At 38.8% G+C, this 25012-nt stretch overlaps 1 protein-coding gene across 2 annotated transcripts in view; it reads right to left on the bottom strand.

Moving 5' to 3' along the window:
• The window catches only part of LOC149027392 (RNA helicase, ATP-dependent, SK12/DOB1 protein), a 54774-nt gene that overhangs the window by 12172 nt on the left and 17590 nt on the right, over positions 1-25012 (bottom strand). For both annotated transcript variants that reach the window (XM_089162370.1, XM_089162375.1), the window contains exons 11-18: positions 17381-17448; positions 16842-17211; positions 16137-16292; positions 15939-16049; positions 15623-15676; positions 13144-13401; positions 5914-6023; positions 3974-4130 (exon numbers count right to left, since the gene is read on the bottom strand). In XM_089162370.1, coding sequence (XP_089018496.1) covers positions 3974-4130; positions 5914-6023; positions 13144-13401; positions 15623-15676; positions 15939-16049; positions 16137-16292; positions 16842-17211; positions 17381-17448 — 1284 coding nt within the window. The remainder of the gene's footprint in view (positions 1-3973; positions 4131-5913; positions 6024-13143; positions 13402-15622; positions 15677-15938; positions 16050-16136; positions 16293-16841; positions 17212-17380; positions 17449-25012) is intronic.

Below are 25012 nucleotides of genomic sequence, written 5' to 3' on the forward strand. Positions count from 1 at the left end.
ACAATTGGAGTCTTTGCACTTGATCTGAAGGTGAGAGGTATTGCATGAATTTCCAAGCTTAACTTGTGTTTTCTCCCATTGCTACAAGAATGTATGCTGTCGGCAGAGCTTATCCAAAGAAGATAAGATAGCTTGGTAGAGCTGACCAACGGAGCTGGAATCAATGGTTTGACCTTTTGCGGCAAGATCTTTGAGAGCATCTGTGCCAAGTGGTTCAGGAAATGAATTCACAAAGACTTGCTTAAGGTTTCGTTCATCAAGTCCGCCGAGGACAAAGAACTTGGAGAGCATACGTTTGTAATGTTTTTGAAGATCTTTCTTGTTCAGGGAACAATGTTTCATCTTGAGGAAATCTTCTCTTTCTTGAACATTTCGTTCAGCTAATACCAAGAAATTGACTGTAACAGAGAGAGATGAATTGCGATAGAGGTAATTGAGCCCATTGTAATTGTTTATAAGCACCAAGACCAAGATACCATTCTCTCAAAGCACCAATTATACAAGTTAGAAATTTACAAATGGCTGTGCTATCCGAAGAACCCTCATGTAAACGATTCTGCCGTGAGCCAAGCATGAAATTCTTGAAATCGAGAAGGCCATTCTGTAACTGGTATATCATCCAAAGTGAAGAAGTGCTTTGGCTCATGGTTTCCAAAACGAGTGTATGCAGGTGTGAAGGGTATTTGCTAAGGGGTTGGATTTAATCTTCTGGTATAGGGTCATCCACAATAGGATCAAGGGTGAAACCATCTGGATTGGCTGAAAATAAGTGTTCCAAAATAGGATCTTCAGATATTTCACATGCTCAGATTCAAGTTCAGATGGGCTAGAAGATACTAGTTTGGCAGAAAGAACCATGGGTTTGGGAGTTTGGACAAGGGTCTGAAGAAATGAGGTTAACACATTCGGATTAGTTGGGGGTTCAAGAGATCCAAATGAAGGGGGTGGATGAGAGTTTGGAGGTGGTTTTCTTTTTGCCAGGTTTCGCTGTTGCTCACATACTTCTAACAAGAGATCTGAAGGAAATTCTCTTTTATTAGAGGAGTTGGAAAACCAAAAAGTGAGGGAACTGGAGTTGGGGAAGCTTGTTGGGCAAACTCTCGCAAAAGATCAAAAGACAGATAAGATGGTGCTGGAGGTGATGGTGGAACATATTAGAATGGTGTTGTCACCTTCTTAGGCATGTACAGAGGGATTGTTGGGACAGAAGAAATAGGAGCAGAGCTTGTGGGTTGGAGTTTCTGCAGCTAATGCTGTTTGTACTAGAGTTGAGATTCATAAAATCTTTTCTCCCTTTCTTTGGCTGCCATGGTAGAAGATATTGCTTGGACATTTGGATTCATGACAAGCTGCATAAGTTCATTGTGCAATTGTTCAACTTTACTTTTCAAGTACTTGAGATCATTGTTGATCTGCATGAGTTGCATGGAGGTATTTTCTTGATAAGAAACAATTTTCTGCAAGTACTGGTTCTGAACAAGTGCATTTTCTGCTTGCCAATTAAGAGCTGCTTCTAAGGAAGAATTTTCAATTTTGTGGCCATCTTGAGGAATAGTGTTAGGAGGAGTAATCTTCCACACATGCTTTTGTTGTTGATCATCTTCAAAAGTATCAGCAAGAGGAAATGACTTGCTGATGGAAGAAGAACTGCCATGCATCATAAAAGAATGTGGTGGAGAAGAAGGTTTGGCTGCTGAAGTCGGGTAGCATCCTAGCTAGCATGGTTTTTTGGAACCATAAGCCACAATAAACTGGTATTTACCATGTGATTCGCCAAGGGGACCCACATTAGGACATCCTTGGCGGTAGCGCTCCCAAAGAGGATCATGCTTCCGAGGTCAGGATTTGGGTCTGGATTTAGAAAGTTCCAGTTCATCGTCCTCACCAAGGCAGTCTGAACAGTCACAAACATCAAAGAACTTGTGACCAGAAGGAGATTGGAAAGCATAAACAGGAGACCCATCAGATGAAAAAGCTTTAATCGGCACCCGAGATAACTGAGGCTTATGAGGGAAGTCCATAGGAACAAGCATAAAAGCCATTGGCTTAGGGAATTTGATTTCCGTCTGTCTTTCTCTAAGTTGTTTGTATGTTGGATTTGTAGAAGTTAAGTCCAAAGGTTGTTTAGGTTCAGCATGACTAGCCTCATAATTTTTAATCCATGAATCAGGAAGAAGTTGTAGAAGCTCTTCAAGCGGGATCTGCCGAGGCACTTGAGTGGCAGTAACCAACTGATTTGCATCAACCTTGATGAACAGAGCGTCCTTAGTATGTCCAGTATCCAGATCAAAAGAGTGATTCTGGAGCCGGTAACACATCTGCTAGTGAAGAGTGGCTGTGATGGAGCCTATTGCCTGAGGAGCACCAGTGATATGCACCAGGAGCTTGAAAGCCTGAGGGAGCAATGGATCTGCTAATGGAATGTTGTAATTTGGGAAAATTGTGAAGAAGACCGTGCCAGCATTCAGAGTAGTCTAGAGATGACTAATAATGGCATGTGGATACTTAAGAAATCTTGAATCCAAAACATCGACTCGGGAAACCGCTAGAATTCCCTTTCTGCCATGGAAAGTGATAGAAAGTCTAAGAGCACCAAGATGCAGATGCGTATAGCCTTGCAAGAGCCACTGCTTAATGAGATTTGGAGATATATCAATAACAAAATATTGCTCCTTGCCAGTGGAATCCACATGGAATTGTGAAAAACTGCTAGCTTGGACTATTTCTTTAATGGCAGGGGTTTTTCAGGACTTCAACAAGGTTTTAATAGTACTAGATCCAGGAGTCTTGGGGAAAACAGAATAAGGATTGAGCAAAGGAAAGTTAGTGGGATGGATTTGGTTTGCAGATAACACTTTTTCTTGATCAGGGACATAGTTAATTTCAGATAGAAGATCGACCTTAGGATTAGAAGAAAGGGGAACAGGTGAAAGGTTAGAGGAGGAAGAAGAAGAAGTTCGAGGAGGTTGAAGAAGACTCATGACAAAAGAGACAACCTTAAGATAAGAGATGCAAGGAAGAGATCCTGAACATGAAGATCTAGACTAGCTAATTGAGAAGACTCATGTGCCCCTTTTCTGAAAGCAAAGATGGAAGTGATCAAATAACGAAAGTTCGAACTCATTCCGAGCTACAGGGCTGAAACTATCATTATAGGGAAAACCCTTCCACGCTCAAGGACCTTTTGTTTGAGAACAACCGTTAACTAGATCCGCCATCAAAAGATCATAAAGAAATCCATAAGAAAACTCAAGGAGCTACTGGAGATCCAAAAATGCCACAGATCTAAACCCTGCACCTTGTATCTTAAGAACTGCAAGGAAAGTTAGAACATAATGAAAGAAAGAAACCAGACTAAACCGCCTTGTGAATGCCTCATTGCCTAAATGCTTATGAAGGTCCCCTTGGTTCCATGACAGAAGACAAAAGAAGTGGAAGAGGAGGGAATGGAGAGTTGTGCAGGATGCAGCTCTCCCCATCAGCAGTGTAATTATTATTGAAAAGTTTCCAAATTAAAGAGATCTTCAAATATCATCAGACCTAGTCACAAATATCTTCAAATATTACTATCCTAAGGACCCAAAATAGACTTGCTTGACACCCAAGCAAAAAGAAGGAAAGGAAACAAATCTCCCCAAGTATTGCTTCCTAGTCAAGCTACTTAAAGATAAAAAGTGCAGAAAATTGAAAGTAGTATCTTAACATAATAAATAGGAGCTAAGGAAATAAAATAGAAATATGGCCACCATAAAATCAGATCTAATCCAATCTGGGATGGACCCCATATAGTGTGGTTACCACTGAAGTGGTAAATCATGTATATGTTAACATCATTGATGAACCTACATCATAGTTGTTGTCATTAGGTACCAGTATTTATTGACACCCCCTCTGAAGATAACAGACCACAAGCATAGCTACTTCAGATGTCCTGTACCACAATGATTATATGACCATTACAGTAAGTACTCACTACTGATTGTGATTTGACCACCACCACCCTTCCAGGTGACAGAAACTGTTGTGCTGCTTGAGATTGCATGACTGTCTCCAATACACGATCTCTTTGTTTCTCAGCTTCTATTAACATCCCATAGTATTCCTCAATTGCAGGTTCACCCTTTATGCATCTGCATGCATACAACCATGTGTGAGAAAAACATGAACGAAAAATCATTAGGACAGCATGATGGAAGTAGATAATGTGCTCATGAGATCCAAATGTAAATAGTTACCATCTTTAAGAGTTGAAAAAAATAACAATGTGCAAGAGCTATACAGCAGCTCATAAGACGTGTAAATGAGAGTCCATGACCACTGAAAACTGAAGATTACGAAGGAAAAAAAAAAAAGAAGAAGAAGAAGAAAAGAAAGACAACTGAAAACTGAAAGGGGGTGAGGCCAGAACCCATAAAGGTACAGCTTTCCCAGGCTCCCATATGAAGGCCACTAGACCCCTTTATTGAGTTTTACAGGACTCCTTAAGAAGCCTCTAGTTTGTAATTTAGATCTAGTCCAATCCATCCATTAAAACCCTCCAAGATTGGAACCACATAGACCTCATAACAACCCCCATACTTGATACAGCCAACAGCTTCTCTTGAACTCAGTTCTGTTTCAAGTGAGATAACAAGGACACTTAAGCAGTCACTTTCTGATGTAGCATTACTAGTGCAAGGGCCAATTCAATCAAGATCTGTAGTCAAAACCAACTCCAGGCTAGAATAGGATAAGGTTGGCTTTGGTTTGAGTATAGGGAAGACTTATGGTCAGGGATCTCAACAGGACCCTTCTTTGTGACTAATGACGTAGATGATGAGATGGTTGGGTTTAACTGCATTGATATGGGATGATTCTAGGTTTACTCGCTAGGATACCCTCACCCAGTTTGGGCAGATTAGGACGGCTAAATCACAAGATAGGAGAATTCTTGATTTTAAGTTCTAATCAAAATTAGAGATTTTAGAGGATTTGGCTGGTCAGAGAAGCCAAGCATTTCGATCGAAGGTAGGGGAGCTAATGTGGGGGTGCAGTGGTGCAATTTGATGAGCGAAAAAAAGGGATCAAATGGAGACGAGGGTTTGAAAACACAAATTAAGAGTGAAAGAAGGGGGGGAATGGGATGCAGGCTGCAAGATTTCCTTGATGGGGGAGTCCTATATGTGCTGTGGAGGAGCTGGAGTGGATCAATGTAGGTTGCATCAATTTGTCTTCACCAAGAACCCTAAAGCAAACCCACTTTAAAGGTACCTACCAAAGCTAACACAATCTGAAACTCAAGGCAGTAAATCACACAATTGAGTTGCAGCAAAACAAATAGAAATATCATATATTAGACTGTACCTCCTCTATCAAGTAGGGGTATTTATAACCGTACAACTGAAGTCCTATTAAGGCACTTGAAACCTGACATAATCTAGAACAGAAGGCCAATAAAACCTAAATTGCCTTCCTGTCCTTGACTCCAAAGTTGGACAGAGTTCCAATGCCCAAGCAAAATTACAAGCCTGGAAAAAAATTGACTGTAGAAGTATTTTTAACTACTGTTGTGCTGCTGGACAGCACACCCAGGAGTTTCCCTTGGTCTTGGGCTTCCACTTGGTGTAGGTCTTGGGACCAACATCACTTTCGTTAAGTACATCCATAACACCAACACCATCAAGTCAACTCCATATGATACATCACCTTATGAAGTGAGAGATGGACCTAGCATATTCACTGATGTACAATCCGAACAAATTCAGAAGATAAACACTGAAGAAAGAGGTTGATTCTATAGAATATAAATTGTATCTTCAGTGGAAGATCAAACATTTGTTTAAAAATCTTAGGCTGAATTTCAGCCACACCCAACTTGTAAAATTACAACATGAGGCAGCTAATCTATGCCTTCCCCACCCCATGCATGCTTACTCAATAGCTTTTGTTGGTTGAGCAAGCTTTAGCATGAGAAGTTGTTGTGTTTCAGGAAGCTTCTTCTGAGCATGAAATTCTGCAAAGCTTCTCTTCAACATATCTTCCACCTGCAATCATGAGACTTTTACTTAACCAACGTGAAGATATCAACCTAATAAGTTAAAAAAGTGTACATTTTATATCAAATAATGAGCATGTGTATTTGATGTAGCCCTAGATTGAATAGCGCAAACTTTTCTAGTCTTCCAAGATCTTAGAAGGAACCCCTATCAAGGGGTCTGATCTAGGGTTTTCAGACAGAAGGATAAGGCTGCAGCTTGTATCAAGCAAGGGGTAGGTACAAGGTATATAATTCTATATTGTTTGAACTTGGGAAGGTTCTAATGGTCAAGCTGCGTGGTAAAATTTAGTAAATGTGTCAATTCACTACCGAAACTGCGTACTGAAACCAAAACCACCCACACAGAACTGCACCATACCGAACCATTCTCGTGTTGAAAATGGTATTGGTTGCAAAACAGTATGGAAACCAAACCATACCCCACATACCATTTAGGGGTATATGTGTGCAAACATGCTTATCCTTAGGTTTTATGAGAAAAAAATACAAGTACAACTAAGCTATTTTATGCTTTATTTTGTACTATTTACACTACTTAGCAATAAAGCCAACCCTGAACAGTTTTGTACCTTTTAATACCAAATACATACTGTTAAAAGGTACCGTTTTCATACCATACCAAAACTAGATGGTAGCAGTACGGAATTGGTTGGAGAGAAGTAAACCTTGTGCTGTACAATATAACTTCAGTTTTGGGTGGGCATTTTTGTACCACGCCGAAACCGTTCTGCTGAGATCTTTAAATTTAGGTTAAAATTTAGGGTTTATTGGGGGGAAATTTCAGAAAATGAGAAATTAAGGTTTGGGAAATAAGACGATTAGAAGAAGGAAAATCCGGGTTGGGGACAATTCAACTTACTATTGTCAGAGATGTTCTAGATAGCAGCTTGAATGATAGAAGATATTCTAGGGAGAAAGAGGAGGAAGAAATTACATAGGACCATTGGGCCCCAGCAGGGGTGCGGGGGAGAGGTTCAATTCATTTTATACATTTTCCCCCATCACAATCTTTTTATAACCAATCCTTAACCTATTAGATAACCTAAACTGATCAAATAAATACCGGTTTCCATACTTTCTCCACATACTTCAGGCCCATCAAATTAGCCAATCACAAGTAAACCATGCAATCAAAGGCCAGATACATGATGATTGAATCCTAGACTATTCCTAATGAAAGAACCAAATTTGGTGATGAATCTGCAAATAATTAAGGTCAGGCTCAACAATGCAGTAGTTAACTAGAGGCTCACAATTTTAGAAGGGGTGATCTTTCACCCTTGTGTTCCTAGTCAAGGATTCTTGGTCTGATCATGGTTAGATAGTTTAATCTGCGTTCAACAAATTCAAGCAATTTTTTGGTATTTGGGTGTGCCGATTGGAGTATGTTGGTAGGGATCTTAGGAGAAGACTGATTTGGGCTATGGTCGTGATCGACTGTTAGTAGTTCATGAGTTGGTGATTTTTCCTGATATTTATCTTTAGATTTTCTTGGTGATTTCACAGTCAATTGGTATGTAATTGAAAGAATCCTTATATGGGCTAAAACAATCTCTACTTGCATGGCTTGGTAGGTTCAATAAGTAGTACTTGATTTTGGCTTATCCAAATGTGGCAGCAGTCATTCTATGTCCAACTGTCAGTCAAATACAGGGAAGATTTTCTTGATAGTATGTGCTAACGATATCATTATCATAGGAGATGAGTCTGTTGGGATAGACACACTGAAGAGATACCTCCAACAGAAATTTCAAACTAAGGACTTGGGCAAGCTACAATATTTTCTAGGTATTGAAGTTGCTCGGTCCACAAAGGTAGTCTTCCTTTCTCAATGTATGTTCTTGACTTACTCACTTTGACATAGATGCTTAGATCAAAGCCACTACGGATCATCTTGAGATTTTCCATAGCTACAAATCGAGTTTCTATTTTTCAATTGAGACCTGGTTCTGAAGATCTGATTCTGACACTGCTCTAGTTTCATTTTTGAGAAGTTATGCTGATGAGGACATCAGTGAGCAGTTACGAGTTTACCGGCGACGCCGACGTAGAGATCATCCAACGACAGCATCTATGTGGATCGATGATGAGTTCAAAGGTTATCAGATTGCTAGGATTCTATGGTTCGATGAGAAACACTACTCATAAGCAGTTTGTCATGTTATTTTCCCTAGTCTTAGTGGGTTGGGTAGTAGTTTACTATTGAAATATTTTAATTTCATGTTTGAGTCTTTATGGGCTGAGCCTAGAGTCTATTTTGGCCCAATTGTGAATTATTTTGAGTTTGGGTTATATTTACAACTTAAGTTGGGGTTCTTTTGGGAATTAAACATGTAGGGTTGTGAGGGATCAATCTTTTTATTTAAACCTTGTATGAAATTCATTTTTGGAGGCAATGAATGAAAGAATTTGAAACAAAAGAACTCATGTTGCTTTTTTTTCTCTTCTCTCTCTCTCCTAGCGGAACCAAGCACTTTCCCCTCTCTCAGGTAATCTCTCTCTCTCCTTTCACCCTTGTGTCCCATTAGAGAAATTCCCCTTGCTCTCCTCTACAAAGATCTACTCTTTTTTTCCTCAAAAAAGACCTAGTTTCTTTCCTAAAAATCTTCTTCTTCTTCCCCAAACCCCACGGTTCTGTTTTTCTTGTAGAAAAAAAAAATCTTTTTTTTTTTTAATCCCTCTTTCCCTTATACGGCAATCTAGTTATCTTTTGTTAGTCTCCCTTTCCTTCTCTTTCTTTCTTTTCTTTCTCTCCCTCTCTCTCTTATCACCTACTCTCTTTCCTAGGATACTCCATTACTTCAAAATATTTCTCTCTCCTTTCCTAGGATTCAGCACTACTTCAAAATATTTCTTCTCTTATTTCTAACCCCTTTTTGCAGCCAGGATCAACAGGTAACATTATCTCTCCCAAAATATTTCTCATTTATTCTTTGGCAATAGTTTTTGTTTTAAACAAAAACTTCTCAAGACTCCCTTTACATTGTTAATTGTTGAATTCCTTGTTAGAAATCTGATATTGATTAGGACAGCTCTATTTTTCTTTAAGTTTCTTAATACCCTTGCATTCAATTTAGTGTTATGGTGCCAAGATCCCCATCCCTTTGTTTCCCTATTAATTCTTGTTTAGTTATGCTTACCAGTAAGACTTATTGTGTTTATTTCTTTACTTTAGCTGTCTTACATGCATGAGTAATCAGATTTCAAGTGCTGCAAATTCCTTTCTTTACTATCTGTCAAGAATAGGTGTCTAATTATAAGAGTCTAGTAGCCCACGTTGTTGGTCCCCTAGTTTCTAGGGTTTCTCCTACATCATCTGCTTTTTTGACTTTCAATTTTAGTGGACAGAATATTCTGTCCTGGTTTCTTGTAATTGGAGCCAATAAATAAATTCTGAGAAGTCTGTCTAGAATCAGAGGAAGTTCCTTCTCTCTGCTGGTTTGATCTCTCCTTTTTCTTCTTCTTCCTCATTTGTCCCTGTTTGTGGTTTGATTATTAGAGTCAGATTCCTCACAGATCAAAATGCAGAACTAGTTCCTCAAGAGAGAGGGGGAGGGGGAGGGATTTACTTGATGATCCTGAAAGATTAGATGACTAGTGGATAAGCTGAATTATTTAATAGTTACTTGACCAAAACATTGCCTTCTTTGTTAGTCTGGTAAGTTAGTTTCTTTACTCTCTAATGAATATCACTGGGATGCTGTTATCCATATTCTATCTCAGGAAAGCTCCAGGGAAATGAATCGTTTATCGGAATCAAGGGCATAACAGATTAGAAGAGTTCTCTGATGTTGATTGGATTGGATCTCCAGTTGAGAAGACAATCAACTACTGGTACTGTACTTTTGTAGGGAGAATCTTGTTCCCAAAAAAAAAAGCAAAAAATAGTGTCTTGCTTTTTTCCCTGCTGAATCAAGATACAGAGCAATGGGAGAACTTGTGAAATGATGCAGGTACAACAATTTCTTTCTCAATTAGGCTTCAAATTTCTAGCCCTATGCACCGTTGGTGTAATAACCAGGAAACCATTCATATTTGCTTGTAGGCCCATGTTCCATCAGAGGAGGAAGCACCTACACACCAATCGTATAATAACTAGGATGCAATTCACACTGTAACCAATCCTATTTTCCATGAAAGGACGAAGCATATTGGATGATTTAACCAAAGACATTATTCAAGATGAGGTTTCTTGGTGATGCTTTTTGCTGACGATATTGTGTTGATAGATGAGACACAAGTAGGGATCATACCAAGTTAGAATCATTTTGTATCCAAAGGCTTTAAAATAAGTAGAACAAAGGCGTTATATCTACAAGAATATTTAGTGTGTAACTTTGTTCGTGATAAGACAGATGATGAGGTGGCGAAACTTGATGAGAAGGAAATTCCACAAAGCGATTATTTTAGGTACCTTGTCTTAATCATTTATAAAGAAAGTGATACTGAGGATGAAGTTTCCCCAAGAATTAAAATAGGGTGGGTGAAGTGGAGAAATGCGTTAGAGGTCTTGTGTGATCGATGTATTCCTTTAAAGCTCAAAGGAAAATTCTACAGGACCGTAGTACAACCAGCTATGACGCCTATGATGTATAGTGCAATATGTTTGGCCGTTAAGAAGCATCATATAGATAAACTCAATATAACAAATATGAGGATCCTAAGATGGATGAGTTGCAAAATTAGGAAGGATAAGGTAATGAAGATCATGAATGATCATATAAGAGCTGGTCTGGCAGTAGCTATGATAAATGATACTCTACAAGAAAGTCAATTGAGGCGTTGCCGCATCGGCCACATCCAACGGAGGCCCTTTAAATGCCCCTGTATGGAGAAGTGAATTAATTAAAATCAGAGGAACTAAAAGAGCTAGGAGTAGACCTATGTAACCTTTAGGAAAAGTGGTGAAAAGTATATGTATGGCTTAGGCATGTATCTAGTATGGCCTCAACTAAGACTGATTGGAAGGCAAGGACCCATCACCCATGTAGCCAACCCCATTTAGATGGGATCAAGCTTTTTGTTGTTGTTGTTGTTGTTATCATGTTAATAGAAAGTGGATAGTTGTTCCCAGCAATACTAGAACTAGTTAGAAACTTGCAAATGTCTTCACTAAGTCTTTCAATTCAGTTATCTGAACCCACCCAACCATAGTTGTAGCAGCAACACACAAGAGAATACTTGAACTTAGAAGCCTTATTAATCATATCAAAATTGAATGACTTCCTACCAAGTGGAGGGGCTTATTTATACATCATATGTAGGAGGTCTAATTTTACTTAGAATCCAAGCTGGACTCTAACACGAAATTAGAAACTGATGGACTTAGACCAGGACACTAAAAACCGAAATAAAAACACTGGAAAAGACTTTTCTGCCCTTGTAACATAAGTTGGGAGAACTTATATAACTAGACTGATTAAACTAACTAATTAACCTACATTCATACGCCTAGACATTTAGGCCCCCTGGATAGGCCCACAATCACATAAAACTATGGAATAAAGGACCAACACCCATATATATCAACCCAGTTTGATTTCAAAGGAAAATAGTCAACAATGTGATGGATACGCCACAAGTGCCCTCAACTAGAAGGGGGAGGGAACATCTAGCAAGCTCCAATAAGGACCTTCATCAATAAGCATCAATTCTACCCAGGTTCACAAAGTTAATAAGTATCAACCTCAGTAATGTCTTTATAGTATTAGCACTATATCCATATGCATCCCTTGGGATTCTATTGTAGATTACCTCATCGACTCAAAGGACTGTAGGTGTTATCCTATACAGCATATTTCAAGAAAATAAGCCCCTGGATGTTGGATCTGCAACATGCAGGGATTTAAACTAGGACCTTGTGCAATGCAGGTCCAGCCCCTTTTGGGGCCTTTTTCCTCAAAATAAGCATAGGGTTAGAGTACCTAGTTACAGGCTTTTATCCCATGCATCAACGTGATAATAGGACTCACCTTAGGGTCCAAAATAGGGGTCCAAACACTGAGTACAAAAATAGTCTTTATTCATCAGCTAATAAGTCTTGTTTTATTAGTTGTATGATGAACCACTCTCCCACACAAAAGCTGGAGTTACACATGTTTAAAGTCCTAAAACACTAGCTAGATTTTAGGAATTTGTAAGAAGTCGGCTCAGAGGTGATTTGTTGGTTTGCAGTTCAAGTAGGTCTTCAAGTTCACACACGGGAATTGTTAGGCAGTTTTAAATGGAGCTCAACAGTAGTAAGGCAGCTAAGCCACATTATATGCGTCATCATGAATGAAAATAGTCTTGTAGTGAAATAAAAATTTCAGATTATCAATTCAGCCATGTGCCAAAGTTATTGGCCTAAAAGGAAGCTCTGAAGGTTAAAGTCCAGAACTGATTTGGGTACAGTGCTTAAAGCCCAACCTTGGCATTCTAGCCGGTTCAAGTCCTAGGTGGAAAACAGCTTGAAGTCCAAGAGTCTATTTAGGTTGTGGAACTAGCCGGCCACATCATCCACTCCATTAAAGTGCAACAAGGTTGGTACCCTCCCCTTCATTTTCTCTTGAATTATAATTTCAGTTTTGGGTTAAAAAACTTCATTAAACCACGTCCAAACAGATTACCGACAACTAAGATTCTCGTTCTTTTATCACTAAGTTTTGCTTCTCCTTTAACCAGACCCAATAGGATATATTGCTTCAATCCAATTACAGCCCATTATTCCCCCTTCAGACCCTTTGAACTAGGGTTCCTAGCTTTCTGAAGAACCTCCTACATTTTAGGAAACCTCCAAATCAACTGAGATCACACAAACCCTTCATTAGGACCTGCAAAGCAAACCCTAAAGCTGCATCTCAGTCTGAGTTGCAAAAACCCAGAAAAAACCCTCATAGCCATTACCTGAAAGTCCTATTTCTGGTTCAATTTTATGGGATCTTGGTCAAATTGCTGCCTTGCTTGTTTCCTATAACCAAGGCTGCATAATTATGACATTGCACAATGCCCTTCACTAGACACGCAAGTCCTTGGGAGTGGTAATGAGAAAGCACTTTAATATCGCAAAGATTCATAAGGAAACAAAACTTCAATGATTATACAAAAAAGGGGGGCTTTTGGAGTACCTTCAACTCTTCAACACGAAGGAGATGCAAGATCATGGTGTAAGTTAATCGAAATTGAGATTCAAGCCTAGTTGCACTTCCAACTATAACATGTTTTAAATCCCTTTCCTCTGGGACCTCATCTCGACACATCATAATTACTGTACCAATGTTATCAAGTCCTCTCCTGCCAGCACGACCAGCCATCTGAGTGTACTCTCCGGGAAGTAATTGCCTGAATTCCTTTCCATCAAACTTCCTTACAGTGTCAAAAACAACCTGTTTCAAGAAAATTCCCAAATTATGGTTACTTAAAATACCATCAAATGTGATGCATTCTACAATTTGCAGCGACTTTTAGAACTGATCTATTTAAAACTGCCTATGATATAGATTTGATTAATGTTCTATAGATCAGTTTCTTTTGGACATTGTTAAAATTGCACACTAATTCAAGGCCAATTAATCCCTAAAGAACAAATTTAAGAAATATTATTACTGACAATGTTATGAGAGCGATGCATGCATGTTCTAGGGGATTTTGTTTGGAGCAGAAAGAACCGCAAAAAGCCAACTAATGAGAACTAAATTAAAAGAATGATCAAATAAAGCCTTTTCTTTTGCCACATGTAAGCTAGGAACAAACCCATGATTTCATGGGATACAACGTTCTCAACCACCAAAAAATAGGACAGAACCGTGAGCCCATTACCATCATTTAAACCCATAATTCAAGGAAACCTTTGATAAATGGATTTCTATGAACATATGTGATGAAGGAAACAAGTTTCAGTTGTCTCATTTCACAAAAGGAAATTAATTCAAAGTATTGAACAAGCATCTAGCCAGAAAATAGAGCCAACAGCTGCTAGAAAAGTGTCTCCTTCTTAGCAAATCAAAACCTCAATGCCAAAAACCCATTGATGTAAATCGTTTCCAGGGGCAGCATAGGGCCTAGATTACTTTCCCAAACCCTATGGCCCCTAATCCCACGAGGAGCATTTTGTCATTTCTTATATAAATTGTGGAGTCCAAGTTAGGGTGGCAATGGGTCCAGCATGTTACTAGACCTAAATGTTAAATCTACTTTTATTTTTGCAATTGAGTCATTATTTTGAAGTTATTGAAGAGAGCTTCTTAGTGATGGACTCCTAGTTTATGAAGGAGTCCATTAGGATTGACCTAGTCCTTGCAAGTAACCAACATCTACTCTAAAGAGTTCAAATTGGAACTCTCTAGAGTTAGTTATGAAGGTTCCTTGTATGAGTCAAGTGCGAAGAGTTTTATCTTGAGATGGTTTGCAAGTTAGAGTCCAAGTCTGTTTACTTTTCGGAAATTGAGTCTTATTATGTTTTCCTTCATGTAGACTATCAATAAGCCACTCTGGGTTGTAACAAAACAGTCTTGAGTTATTGAATAAAATCTGAGATTGAAGGAAGAGTGGAGTCATGGGATCCTAAGAGGAATCCCACAGCTGTGTGACATAATTCTGTTAATGTGCTTCAAGTTTCCCCCTTCTTTAAGTTTTGGGAGCAACCTAACTCAGGCAACTACAGCAGCTCAAGCTTCCCTACTCGATTAAGTCAAAACCAGTCCTCCCCTTACCCCTTTCTATCTGCCACACAAGTCTTCCCCCATTCCTCCCTCCTTCCCTAGGGTAGCAATAGCATCCCCCCCCCCCCCCCCAAAAAAAAAAAAATAATAATAATAATAATAATCCCTAATTCCCACCCTTTACCTCCTCTTTTCCTTCTAGTTGGATCGCAAAGCACCTTTCACCCCATCCCTACTCTTAATTTCCTTAAAAGACCTTTACCCTAGCACTTCTAAACTTCTGTACTTCATCTTCTTCCTTGAATTTTCTGTAATTCATCTTCTTCATCTAAACCCTAAAACCTAGATTCACCTAAAACATCAACCAATCCCCAAACCCTCCTAGCATCATCATCCCCAACACCAACCCTACCTTCGACTTTAGCTCTACCCCAACCCTAACCTTAGAACCTCTAAAACCCTAGTTTCCAACCTTAACATATAATTCAATTCTGAAAATATAAAACAGCAATAGCAAACCTAGCTGAATCCTAGTATACTCCAATTCGGCTACAGAATTTCTTAAAACCTAACCTTAGTTATAAATCCCAGACCTGAAGTCATAAATTACAGCAGGTTTCAAACCTTAAACGTAAAACCTAAAGCCCCCCTAGCCTGGCCGAAACCCATACCAACCATAACCCAACCTTCAGTATTAGCCATTGCTGCAAAACCCAACATTACAGACTAATTACAGCCCTAGAATACTGCTGGTTCTCAAGAGAGAGGATCCTGGAGTGAGCTTGAGTCTAGGGCAATAATCCAACAACTACACCCTAGAATTGGGTTACATAACCATGCAAACATGGAAGAAAACAAAATATTACTCTAGTAAAAGAAAGAAAGGCATTAATGTTATTATGAACCATCTGATTTATATCAAGCCATGAACAAGATAGGCACTCACTGTTCTGGCTGGAGCATTAACACCCATGGCAAATGTCTCAGTCGAAAATAACACCTACAGGAAGCAAGAGGAAAGGAGGTAGCGAAGTGTCAATCCATTGAGATTCAGCAAATAAATAAGGATAACTCTGTGGCATGTAAATGAGATCAATAAGGTGTTCACAGCTATGTACATAGGACGAGAATTTTGAATGCTGATGGAATTCTAAATATTTAAACTCTAGGATGATGCCACTTTGTCACTTCTGAAAATCAAACAAGAAAGCTTTACTGACTGAAATCATTATTCATTAGTATATTTAAACAGAAAGAATTACCTTTATCACACCTCGACAAAATAGCATCTCAACAACTTCTTTAACTATGGGAAGCAGTCCCGCATGGTGCACACCAATCCCTCTACGAAGAAGGCTTTGGACTCTAACTACCTGTTGAAGGAGTAAATATAGTACTTGGGGATGGATATAATCAAATTAAATACAGGACTAGGAAGAAGAACCAGAGCTTTTGAAGACCTGTGGAAGGTTCCTGTCAGATCCCTTCAGGCGTGAAAAGGCCTTGTCACAAAAAACGTGAATTTCACTTTTCTCCGAACTACTAGTAAGGTCAGTCCCAGTCATATTATCTGCTGATTTATCACATCGAGTTTTTGAAAAACAAAAAATAACCACCTGTATTCATGAGAAAAATAAGGGAAAAAAAGGCATTAAAGGTTTCACCAAGTAGAAATGACCAAGTTTAAGCCTAAAAATGAAGTGAAAGGTGCTACTTTTGCCTTCCTATCCCAGAAGCCTGGCTCAAATTTACCACACCCAAGCAAAGTTTGACTAGTATCTATAATAGAAGAATTGAAGAAATCCTTGGAACAAAAACCCAGCCCCATGCCTGTGTACTCATAAGTCATAAGAATGCATGTTGTAATGCTTTTAAGGATTAGCGTAGCCAGTTAAAGCATCCCAACTCAGAATCAGGATTAACCAGAACCAGTCCTGTCCACTGGGAGAGCTGGACTGAACCATAGTTCTGATTCCTGTCTGTTCATCAACTAATCCGCCATGGACCAGAGGAATCAGCCTCAACAATACCTATAGCTGCATTTGAACCATTAACAACATTTTGGATGATATTTACCCAATTACTCTATCAGATAAATCTCACCGAAAAAATACCAACACATGAACAATCACACTAAACTTTGATACGAAACAGTCCAAACATACCGGTAAAAGGGACTTCTTTGAAAGCTTGTTTATAAGCAACAGCCACTGAGAAGCCTCTGATCTCTTTGATCCCCAGTTGTTCTGGCTGTAACCAGTCCCTGAAAAATTACCCAAACTTTGGGGTCCTGAATGCTTATTCTGTTTCCCACGGTTTGGATTTTCACGCTGCTGTACTCGAGCCCCACCTTGAGCTGCTGCAGACCCTTGATATGTTCCAGTACCACCTCCAACTTTAATTGAATTTTTCTTCTTGAAAACATCCTTAGCAGCTTTCCATCCCTGAGGCAGAAAAGTTTCATTTTCACATATAGTGTATAGCTCTCCAGAATAGAATAGGCAGTGCTCCAAAGGAACAGGTCTTTTCGAGGTCCTGGCAATAAGCAAACGCCAAAAGAATATGGTAAATAAAATAGAGCTACACCAAGGTGTAATACCAGTTTTCATCCCAATATCCACATAAAAAAGGGCAACATATATAGCTACACAGGCAGCAAAAACGATTTATTACTCCAGGTATCAAAACAAAATTTACTGCTTACCCTGTAACACGGATTTTCTTTTGCTTGGTCCGACCAATCCAATCCGCAAATTCAATTGTGTTAGGCACCTACAAAATGTTTCTGATAGCTGAGCTGATGTGCTAGGAACAACTACAAATTATTATCTAATACGCTGAAATATTGCTAATAGGAAGTAAGTTTTGACGAGAACCCAATTGATCTTCAACATTTATTGCACAGAATTTCCGATAAGCAGAAAAAACCATTTAGGATCCAATTTGAATGGCTGTACTTTAAGTAACAGCAACAATCATTGGTACTGACACCAGACAGCCTTTCACAGTTGGACCATGCTTTATTGATTTTATTTTTTGTTTCTTGTGTTTTCCGCGTGGGGGTTGGGGGTGGTGGGACCCACAAGGATATGTTGACTTGAATCTAGCAAAATCAAAATCCATAAACGGTATTCTTTTTTCAATAACTTAAAACCATATTGACCCAGCACATTAATGCAAAACATTTTGTTGGTCTATGACACCTAAGGATTTGAGGAAAACCAGATAAAAATAAATATTTCACTTCAGCATTCATAATGCTGTTAAGCTGGCCAAAAATCTTAATCCTCCAGTCCCAACTAAATCTTTAAGGATTTTGCGGTCTGAGCCGTCATTGTTAGTATTTAAATAACTTGAAGTCATTCCAGAATCATGGATGCCCCCAACATCCCCTTCCACTCACCCAAACCCCGCCCCCCTAAAAAAAAGAAAATCCCACCACCACAACAAAAAAAAAAAAAAGAGTATATATATATATAAAGAAAAGAAATTTATATATTCAACAGTCTTATAACCTGGGGATACCCTGGCGATCAAACTAGATGGACTCACAGCTTAACATGCTTTTGGGTTGAAAAGAATTTCGGAAAATGTGAAGAACCATTCTAAACAATTCACCCAGTTCTAGTCAGTATATAACAACACTAGTACTTAAATCGAAATCTTTTTTTCAGGTAGAAAATGATATGAACCAAAAATTTCCCCCTAGCTGAAACCCCAAGTTGGGCCCAAAACCCACACTTAGTGGGAAGCCTCCCTGGCGGCACCGCGGGGGGGGGGGGTGACAGCAATTTTGTCCTTATTCCCCCAGAATAATTAATCCTCTTTGCATGTGTCCATAGTTGTCAAGGCGTCGCTTAATCGTCGCCTTGGCGTCTGGGCTCCTTCGGAGCGCCTCAAATTGGCGTCACCTTATTTTTAGGCAATAAGGCGTCCGCTTTTTTTTCTTTCTTTTTTAAATCACGAGAAAGATGCCTAATCGAAGGCATATATTGAAATGCTTATTAGATTCCGATTGTAAAGTATCTATTGTTTGAACCTATATGCATATGTATAATGACGCTACATGTGATCAAATGTTAAAATAAAAATAAAAACAAACAAAATTGAAAGAGAGTAAGTTCTTGACTCAAGTCTCACCCTCTCACTCTCACTCTAATCCCTAATCTCTTTCTCTCTTCCCCTCTTCTTCTCTTCCATTCCATTGCGACTCTGGCAAGCAGTGGCCTGACAAGCAACTTCTTCTCTTCCTTTCTTCTTGCGACTTTTATTTAGGACCTATTATGTGTGGTTTGTGGTTTGTAGTATGTTGGATGACTTGAGGTAGTCTGATATTAGTTTTTTTATTGTATAAGATATGATAGATTTAGAGTGAACAAGATGTACACTAAAAATTTCACTTAAAAACGCCTCAACCGCCTCAAAAGCGCCTCGTCGACTCATCGCCTCAATTAGCCTAAACCGCCTTGCATCGCCTCGTCGCTGTGACAACTATGCATGTGTCTTTGGTTAATTAAGTTTCAATTTCAGCATGTGAGTTTTACATTTTTAATTCCAGCATGTGCCAATTAGAGTCTTTGGTTAAATAGAATTCAACATGTGTCAGGTAAGAGTCCTCAATTAAGTTAGATTTTAGATTCCATTAGATCTTTTATTTTGGATGGTTGCAATTAAATGTAATGGGATCCTAATCTGTGGAGGAGTCCTACTTTGGTCTAGAGCCTTTAGTAGGCTAGAAATAGCCTAATCTTTCTTTGTAAAAGTTAAGTCTGATTATTTGAAGAATAGTTATTGAGTTGAAGACCGTGGTTCCTGTTTGAGGGGGGTCACGGCAGATTTCCAGCAAGCTTCTTCTTCAAAAATCAGCAGCCATCTTCTATCTAGCACTCTTCTTCCAGTCTCCATCAACAGCTCTAACAAACTACAGCAGCCATGGTAGTCAAGGCAGCAAGGCGACCAAAGCTGCTGGGTCAAATTTTTTTAATACAACTACTTTTAAACTGATAAATTTCTATTATAAGCTAAACAAACATTCAACAATCACACTCATTCTAAAAAGAAAACACAAACATTCAAGAATCATAATTATGAAAGATTATCCAAAAAAGAACACAAACATAAATTCATATCATCAAGCATCATAACATATTGACAATGAACTATATCAACTTATAAATATGAACATGAAAGTAGTAATTTTACATTGTTACTTAACTCTATGATAGTATGATGCTAGATAAGTGCCTTGTCCATAATTATTCATTGATTCCTGATTCCGAAATGACTAACTGCTAAATTTGCATATGGCTTTGTAGTATAAAGTTTGATTAAAAAATCTAGAAAAAAATATTATTATGTACAAAATATCAAAAAAGTGATCACTTTGACGTCTAGGCAGCAATCAAGGAAGAAAATTTGACCGAAACTGGAATTTCGACCTTGCAAAAGGCCAGAATTTCAATGTTTCGGTCGAAATTTCAGTTGAAACTAAACACTTTTTTCTGGAAATTGAAAATTAAATTTCAGGCCTCATATGGACTCAAAATGATTTGGATTCTTGCATACTACCTATTCAAGCATAATAAACACAATGGAACTAATATTTTGCAAAAAAAAAAAACCATTGAAAATTTATCATTCAAGTATATTAACAAATGACTGGTTCCGACAAGTGCAAACTGTATTGCATACAAGCATAGAATGATCAACATACATGAATTGTTTGGTAGAATGGTTACATATACAACAAGTCAACAAAATAAAATGATCGACTAGATCAAGTGATGGTGTCTCACATATATTAAGTTAAAGCCTATATATCATATATACATAAAATAAAAGTACATAATTTTAGAAAATAATTATTAAAATCAGAAAATGAAAAAATGGTAGCAAATAATAAAAAGATAAGTAACAAAACACAATCATAGATCATAGTCCTAGGCTAAACATATATTAATCTCAAGGCAATACAAGATCATTTAAGGCATGAACAAAACAAAAATAAAAAAAGGGGAAGTTTGGAACTATTGGCTATGGCTTATGCTTCATATTCTATTGTTGTTGGAGTTTTCTTTGTAGCTGTTGTGGCTTAGGAGGTGTTTGGAGGCAAAAAAATGAAAAAAAGAGGTGTTTGAACTTTGAAGGCAAAGGAGTTGTGGAAATTAGGTGAAAATGAGATAGAAATCAACAAAATCTAAGGAAAAACAAGTTGGAATGTTGAAATGTTCGAAATTTCAGTCGAAATGGTTGAAATAGTCAAAACTTCAGTCTAAACCTCTGAAATGGTCGAAATCTCCGAAATTTCGGTCGAAATTTGACACTTTTCCGAAATAATTGGAATTTTGTTTCATTTTTGAAAAAATGCAGACATTTCGACAAAAATTTCGACAATTTATATAGAATTTTCTTCTATGGCAGCAATAAGGTGCACAAGGTGACAAAGCGGTAGCGATTAGGTGAAAAAGTGGCTGAAAAACTGCACGTCAACAAAGCAGTGGCAAATAAGGCGGTTGAAAAACCCCTTAATTCCTAGGCACGCCTAGGTAAACGCTTTGAAATCCATGAGCATCCTACAAGTACAGTATACCTCACCCCCTTCCCTTACTTCTTACAGCCCCTCCCCTCCCTGCGCAACCCTGATTTCCTGTTCCCCTTGCTGCTGACTCTGGTAGCATCATTCCCCAAGCCTCACAAAACCCCAGCCCTTCCCCAATCTCCCTTAGACCCTCCCCTACCCTACAACATCTTCCTCCCCTACCCTACAACATCTTCCTCCCCTCTCCAAACCTCTCGGCCCTTGCTTTGTCTCTTCTTCCCTATGGCAGCAGCAGCACCCCTCCCAGGTCCCTAATCCCCACCCCTTTACCTTCCCTTTCCCTCCTAGTTGAATCACTTATTACCTTCATCTCATCCTATCCCTACCCTTAATTCCATCTAAAGCCTAAAACCCTAACACATCTAAATTTCCTGCACTTCATCTTCTTCAATAATATTCAGCAATTCAACATAACCCTCAACCACACCCCAAACTATCATTAGAGTAAGGTTTTCACACTTAAAACTCTCAGCCCCTTAACCCTAAGTCTGGCCAAATTCTTCTAGACCTTTACCTAACCCTTGTGAACCCTAAACCATCCCAAACATCCCATAATATTAGACTTATTTACTTGAAAATTCTGGGCAGCCTTTAATTTTAGGGATCATCAAAAAAACCGTAACCCTAAAATTGGGTTTCACATCAGATAATATCGGTTACAACTTGGTTATTGAGCATAATAATTAGCGATTATTAGCAGAGAATCAGTCAATCAGAAATCCAACTTATTGGGAACTGGATCATGGATATCTAGCACATTCAATTGTGCCTCTTCATGACCCATGCTTCACATATGTTTTTTATAGAATAGATATGTAAAGCATGGATCCTGAAGAGGCACAACTGAATGTGCTAGAATGGAGTAGCAATGCTATGCACTATCATTTTTATGGGTTGGGCATAAAATCCTAAAACCATCATCAGTCAACCAGACTGCTATAACAGCTATTACATTTTGTTGAGAAGAATGACTTACAAAAGTCTTTCAAGCAAAGTCATTTTCCGGATTTTGAGGAATGGAGTACTTGCTTCTTGTCTTGTTCTCGTACAAAACAAGGCATATGATGATAGCTATGTCAAAGAAAAGATTTCTCATACAAAAGACGCGTTAACAGATAATCAGATTTTGTGAAGATTTAACTAAATGTGTTGTCAGTTAGTAGTTACAATGTTCTAGAAACTTTACCAACTTTATTAGGGAACTAATAATAAATTTGATGACGATTACTTAAATAAAGTAGATGTCTTACTTTTAGTTGCCTCAAATACATATACACATATTAGTTGAACAAGTTTGACTCACATAAAGCTCCCATGCTTGACCACATTAGGAAAAAGCTCCAACTTTGGAAAGGTAGACTTCTCTCCTTTGCTGGTAGAGTGTTGCTCATCCGATCTGTTCTCCAATCCTCGTACCTTTATTGGTGATTTGGTGTGGCATCTTTTCCCTTCCTAAAGCTACGATCTATGCTATGGAATCTCTCTTCTGTGTATTCCTCTAGAAAGGCCAAGAATCCTCTTGGTTCCTTCACCCCATCAGTTCAGCTGCCATATGTCGCCCTAAATATGAAGGTGGTCTTGGTATCCACCGCATTCTTGATGTTAACTTAGCCTGTCTTCTCAAGCTTATCTGGAAAATTGCCTCCAAACATGATTCGATCTGGGTTTCCTAGGTCTACTCCTATCTTCTTAAATCGGATTCCATTTGGACTGTCCCGATCCTCTCCACCTCTTCCTGGATTTGGAGAAACTCCTTATTCTCCGTCCTCATGCCCTTTTCGCTTTCTCTATTCAAATATCTTCAGGATACTTCACATCCTTTTGGCTTGATCCCTAGCATCCGATGGGTATTATGTTCACTCTCCTTGACCCCTATGCTATCTATGACACCTGTATACCTAAAGCTATCTCCCTCTCATCCTTCATCTCTAATGGTTCATGGACCCCCTCCCCCCACCCTAGTCTCACACAAATTTGGAACTCCCTCTCCCCCCCCCCTCTCGCCCTCGCGTTCTGACATATCCATCTGGCTTCCCTCCCACACTAAATCCTTCACTACCACTTCCGCTTGGAACCTCCTCAAATCCCCCTCCCCCTGTCCCCTCTTGTCTGGTTCAAAAGCCATATCCCCCGCCAGTCTCTTACCCTCTAAAGAGCTCTCAACCTTGCCCTTTCCACCCAATCTTTCCTTATTAGCTGCCATATCCATGTTAACCCCAATTGTATCCTATGTTGGAATGGCTCTGAGGACCTTGACCACCTTTCTTTCTCCTACCCCTTTTCCCGCTCCTTACGGACCCTTGCCCTTGCATCTATTTGGCCGAGATAGAGATGCTCCCTTGGGTTTGCCCATGATTAATTGGATCCTGAGAAGCTTTTCTGGCTCCTAGATATGAGACCCGGTAGGTAAGCTTGTCTTTGCAACTACCATCCATCACCTGTGGTGGGAGCATAACATGAGGAGATGGACTTCCAAAACCCGATCCTCGAGATGGGATTTGGAATACCATCCATTTTGATCTTTCTTCTAGATTGCTCTCCTTTCCCCATCCCCCTGTGCCTGACTCTCCAAGGAATAGGTTAATTGTTAGTTACAGCAGTCTCGTTTCCCCTATTCAGCCCCACTCTTGAAGGGTTGTCGGGCCCCTGTTCTCTTTGTATTTCATTTTTGCTGTTTCAATATAATTATTTATTCACCTAAAAAAAATTTTCACTCACATAACAGCCATTTATGGTTTATTTCCAGATCAGTTTTTCAAAGATCGGCTTTCCATTTATCTATACTATCAAACTTCCCATCTGCATATGCAAGTAGGGTTTTGTTGCTTTTTTAAATATATATATATATATATTAATCAATGGGTTATGAGACGCATGTTTCTAACACTTTCGGCTTCTAGTGGTGAGTTGTTCATTTTAGTTTCTTTTGTCTGTTATCAGTAACAGTTAATAGTTTCTTCAAGTATCTCTCCCACATTGTCTTTTTATGTGGAAAAAATTAAAAGATACTACAATGACACTCCTGAATTTTATTGTGTCTATTTTCAATTCCACTCATTTCCACATTGTTCCTTACCGATGGACAATACATGTCAGAGGTAAGATCAAAGAGCTAAAATATAATCTACATAAGATTTTTTCCTATCTTCCAATTTCCATTCTCTCTATCCTCTTTCATTCCCACGTTTCCAGACTCTCCACCTCTCTTCTTTTCCTCCCTGCAAAAACGAAACCTGCCACGGCACACCAGAATTTTACAAACCTTCATCAACCAGTTCAAATCAAATCTAATTGTAACATTTTGGACCAACTACTTCTACCACTTTTTGTTTCATTGAAGGTCCTATAATGTTGTATGTTGTCAAATGTGCTCTTTGACAATCACAATAGAACCTCAAAGTAGTTTACTCCAAGAGGCCATACGTAATTTCAAGGCTATTTATGTTCGTGTTAATTCGTCCGACAGGGTGAGAGCACTGGTTTAGCCTTTCAATTGAATGCCGATGTAATCCAAAATCCTCCTCAGTCAGCCGGAATCTCTCGTGCACCTGCAGAACTCAAGAACTCAAATGAGTCAAATCACTATCATTCTCATTCATCTCTTCTTCTTCTTCTTCAAATCTCTCCAACCTCTACAAGCTCCCTATTTTGCCATTGCCTGACTTAACTGTCGGAGGAGGCTCGCCGATCAATGCCTCTGGTTTGAAGAATGAACAAACTGAGTTGTGTTATGCTGTG

Source organism: Hakea prostrata, chromosome 1, assembly GCF_041222555.1.
Source record: "Hakea prostrata isolate BN-2017 chromosome 1, UWA_Hpros_2, whole genome shotgun sequence".
Taxonomy (NCBI): Eukaryota; Viridiplantae; Streptophyta; class Magnoliopsida; order Proteales; family Proteaceae; genus Hakea; species Hakea prostrata.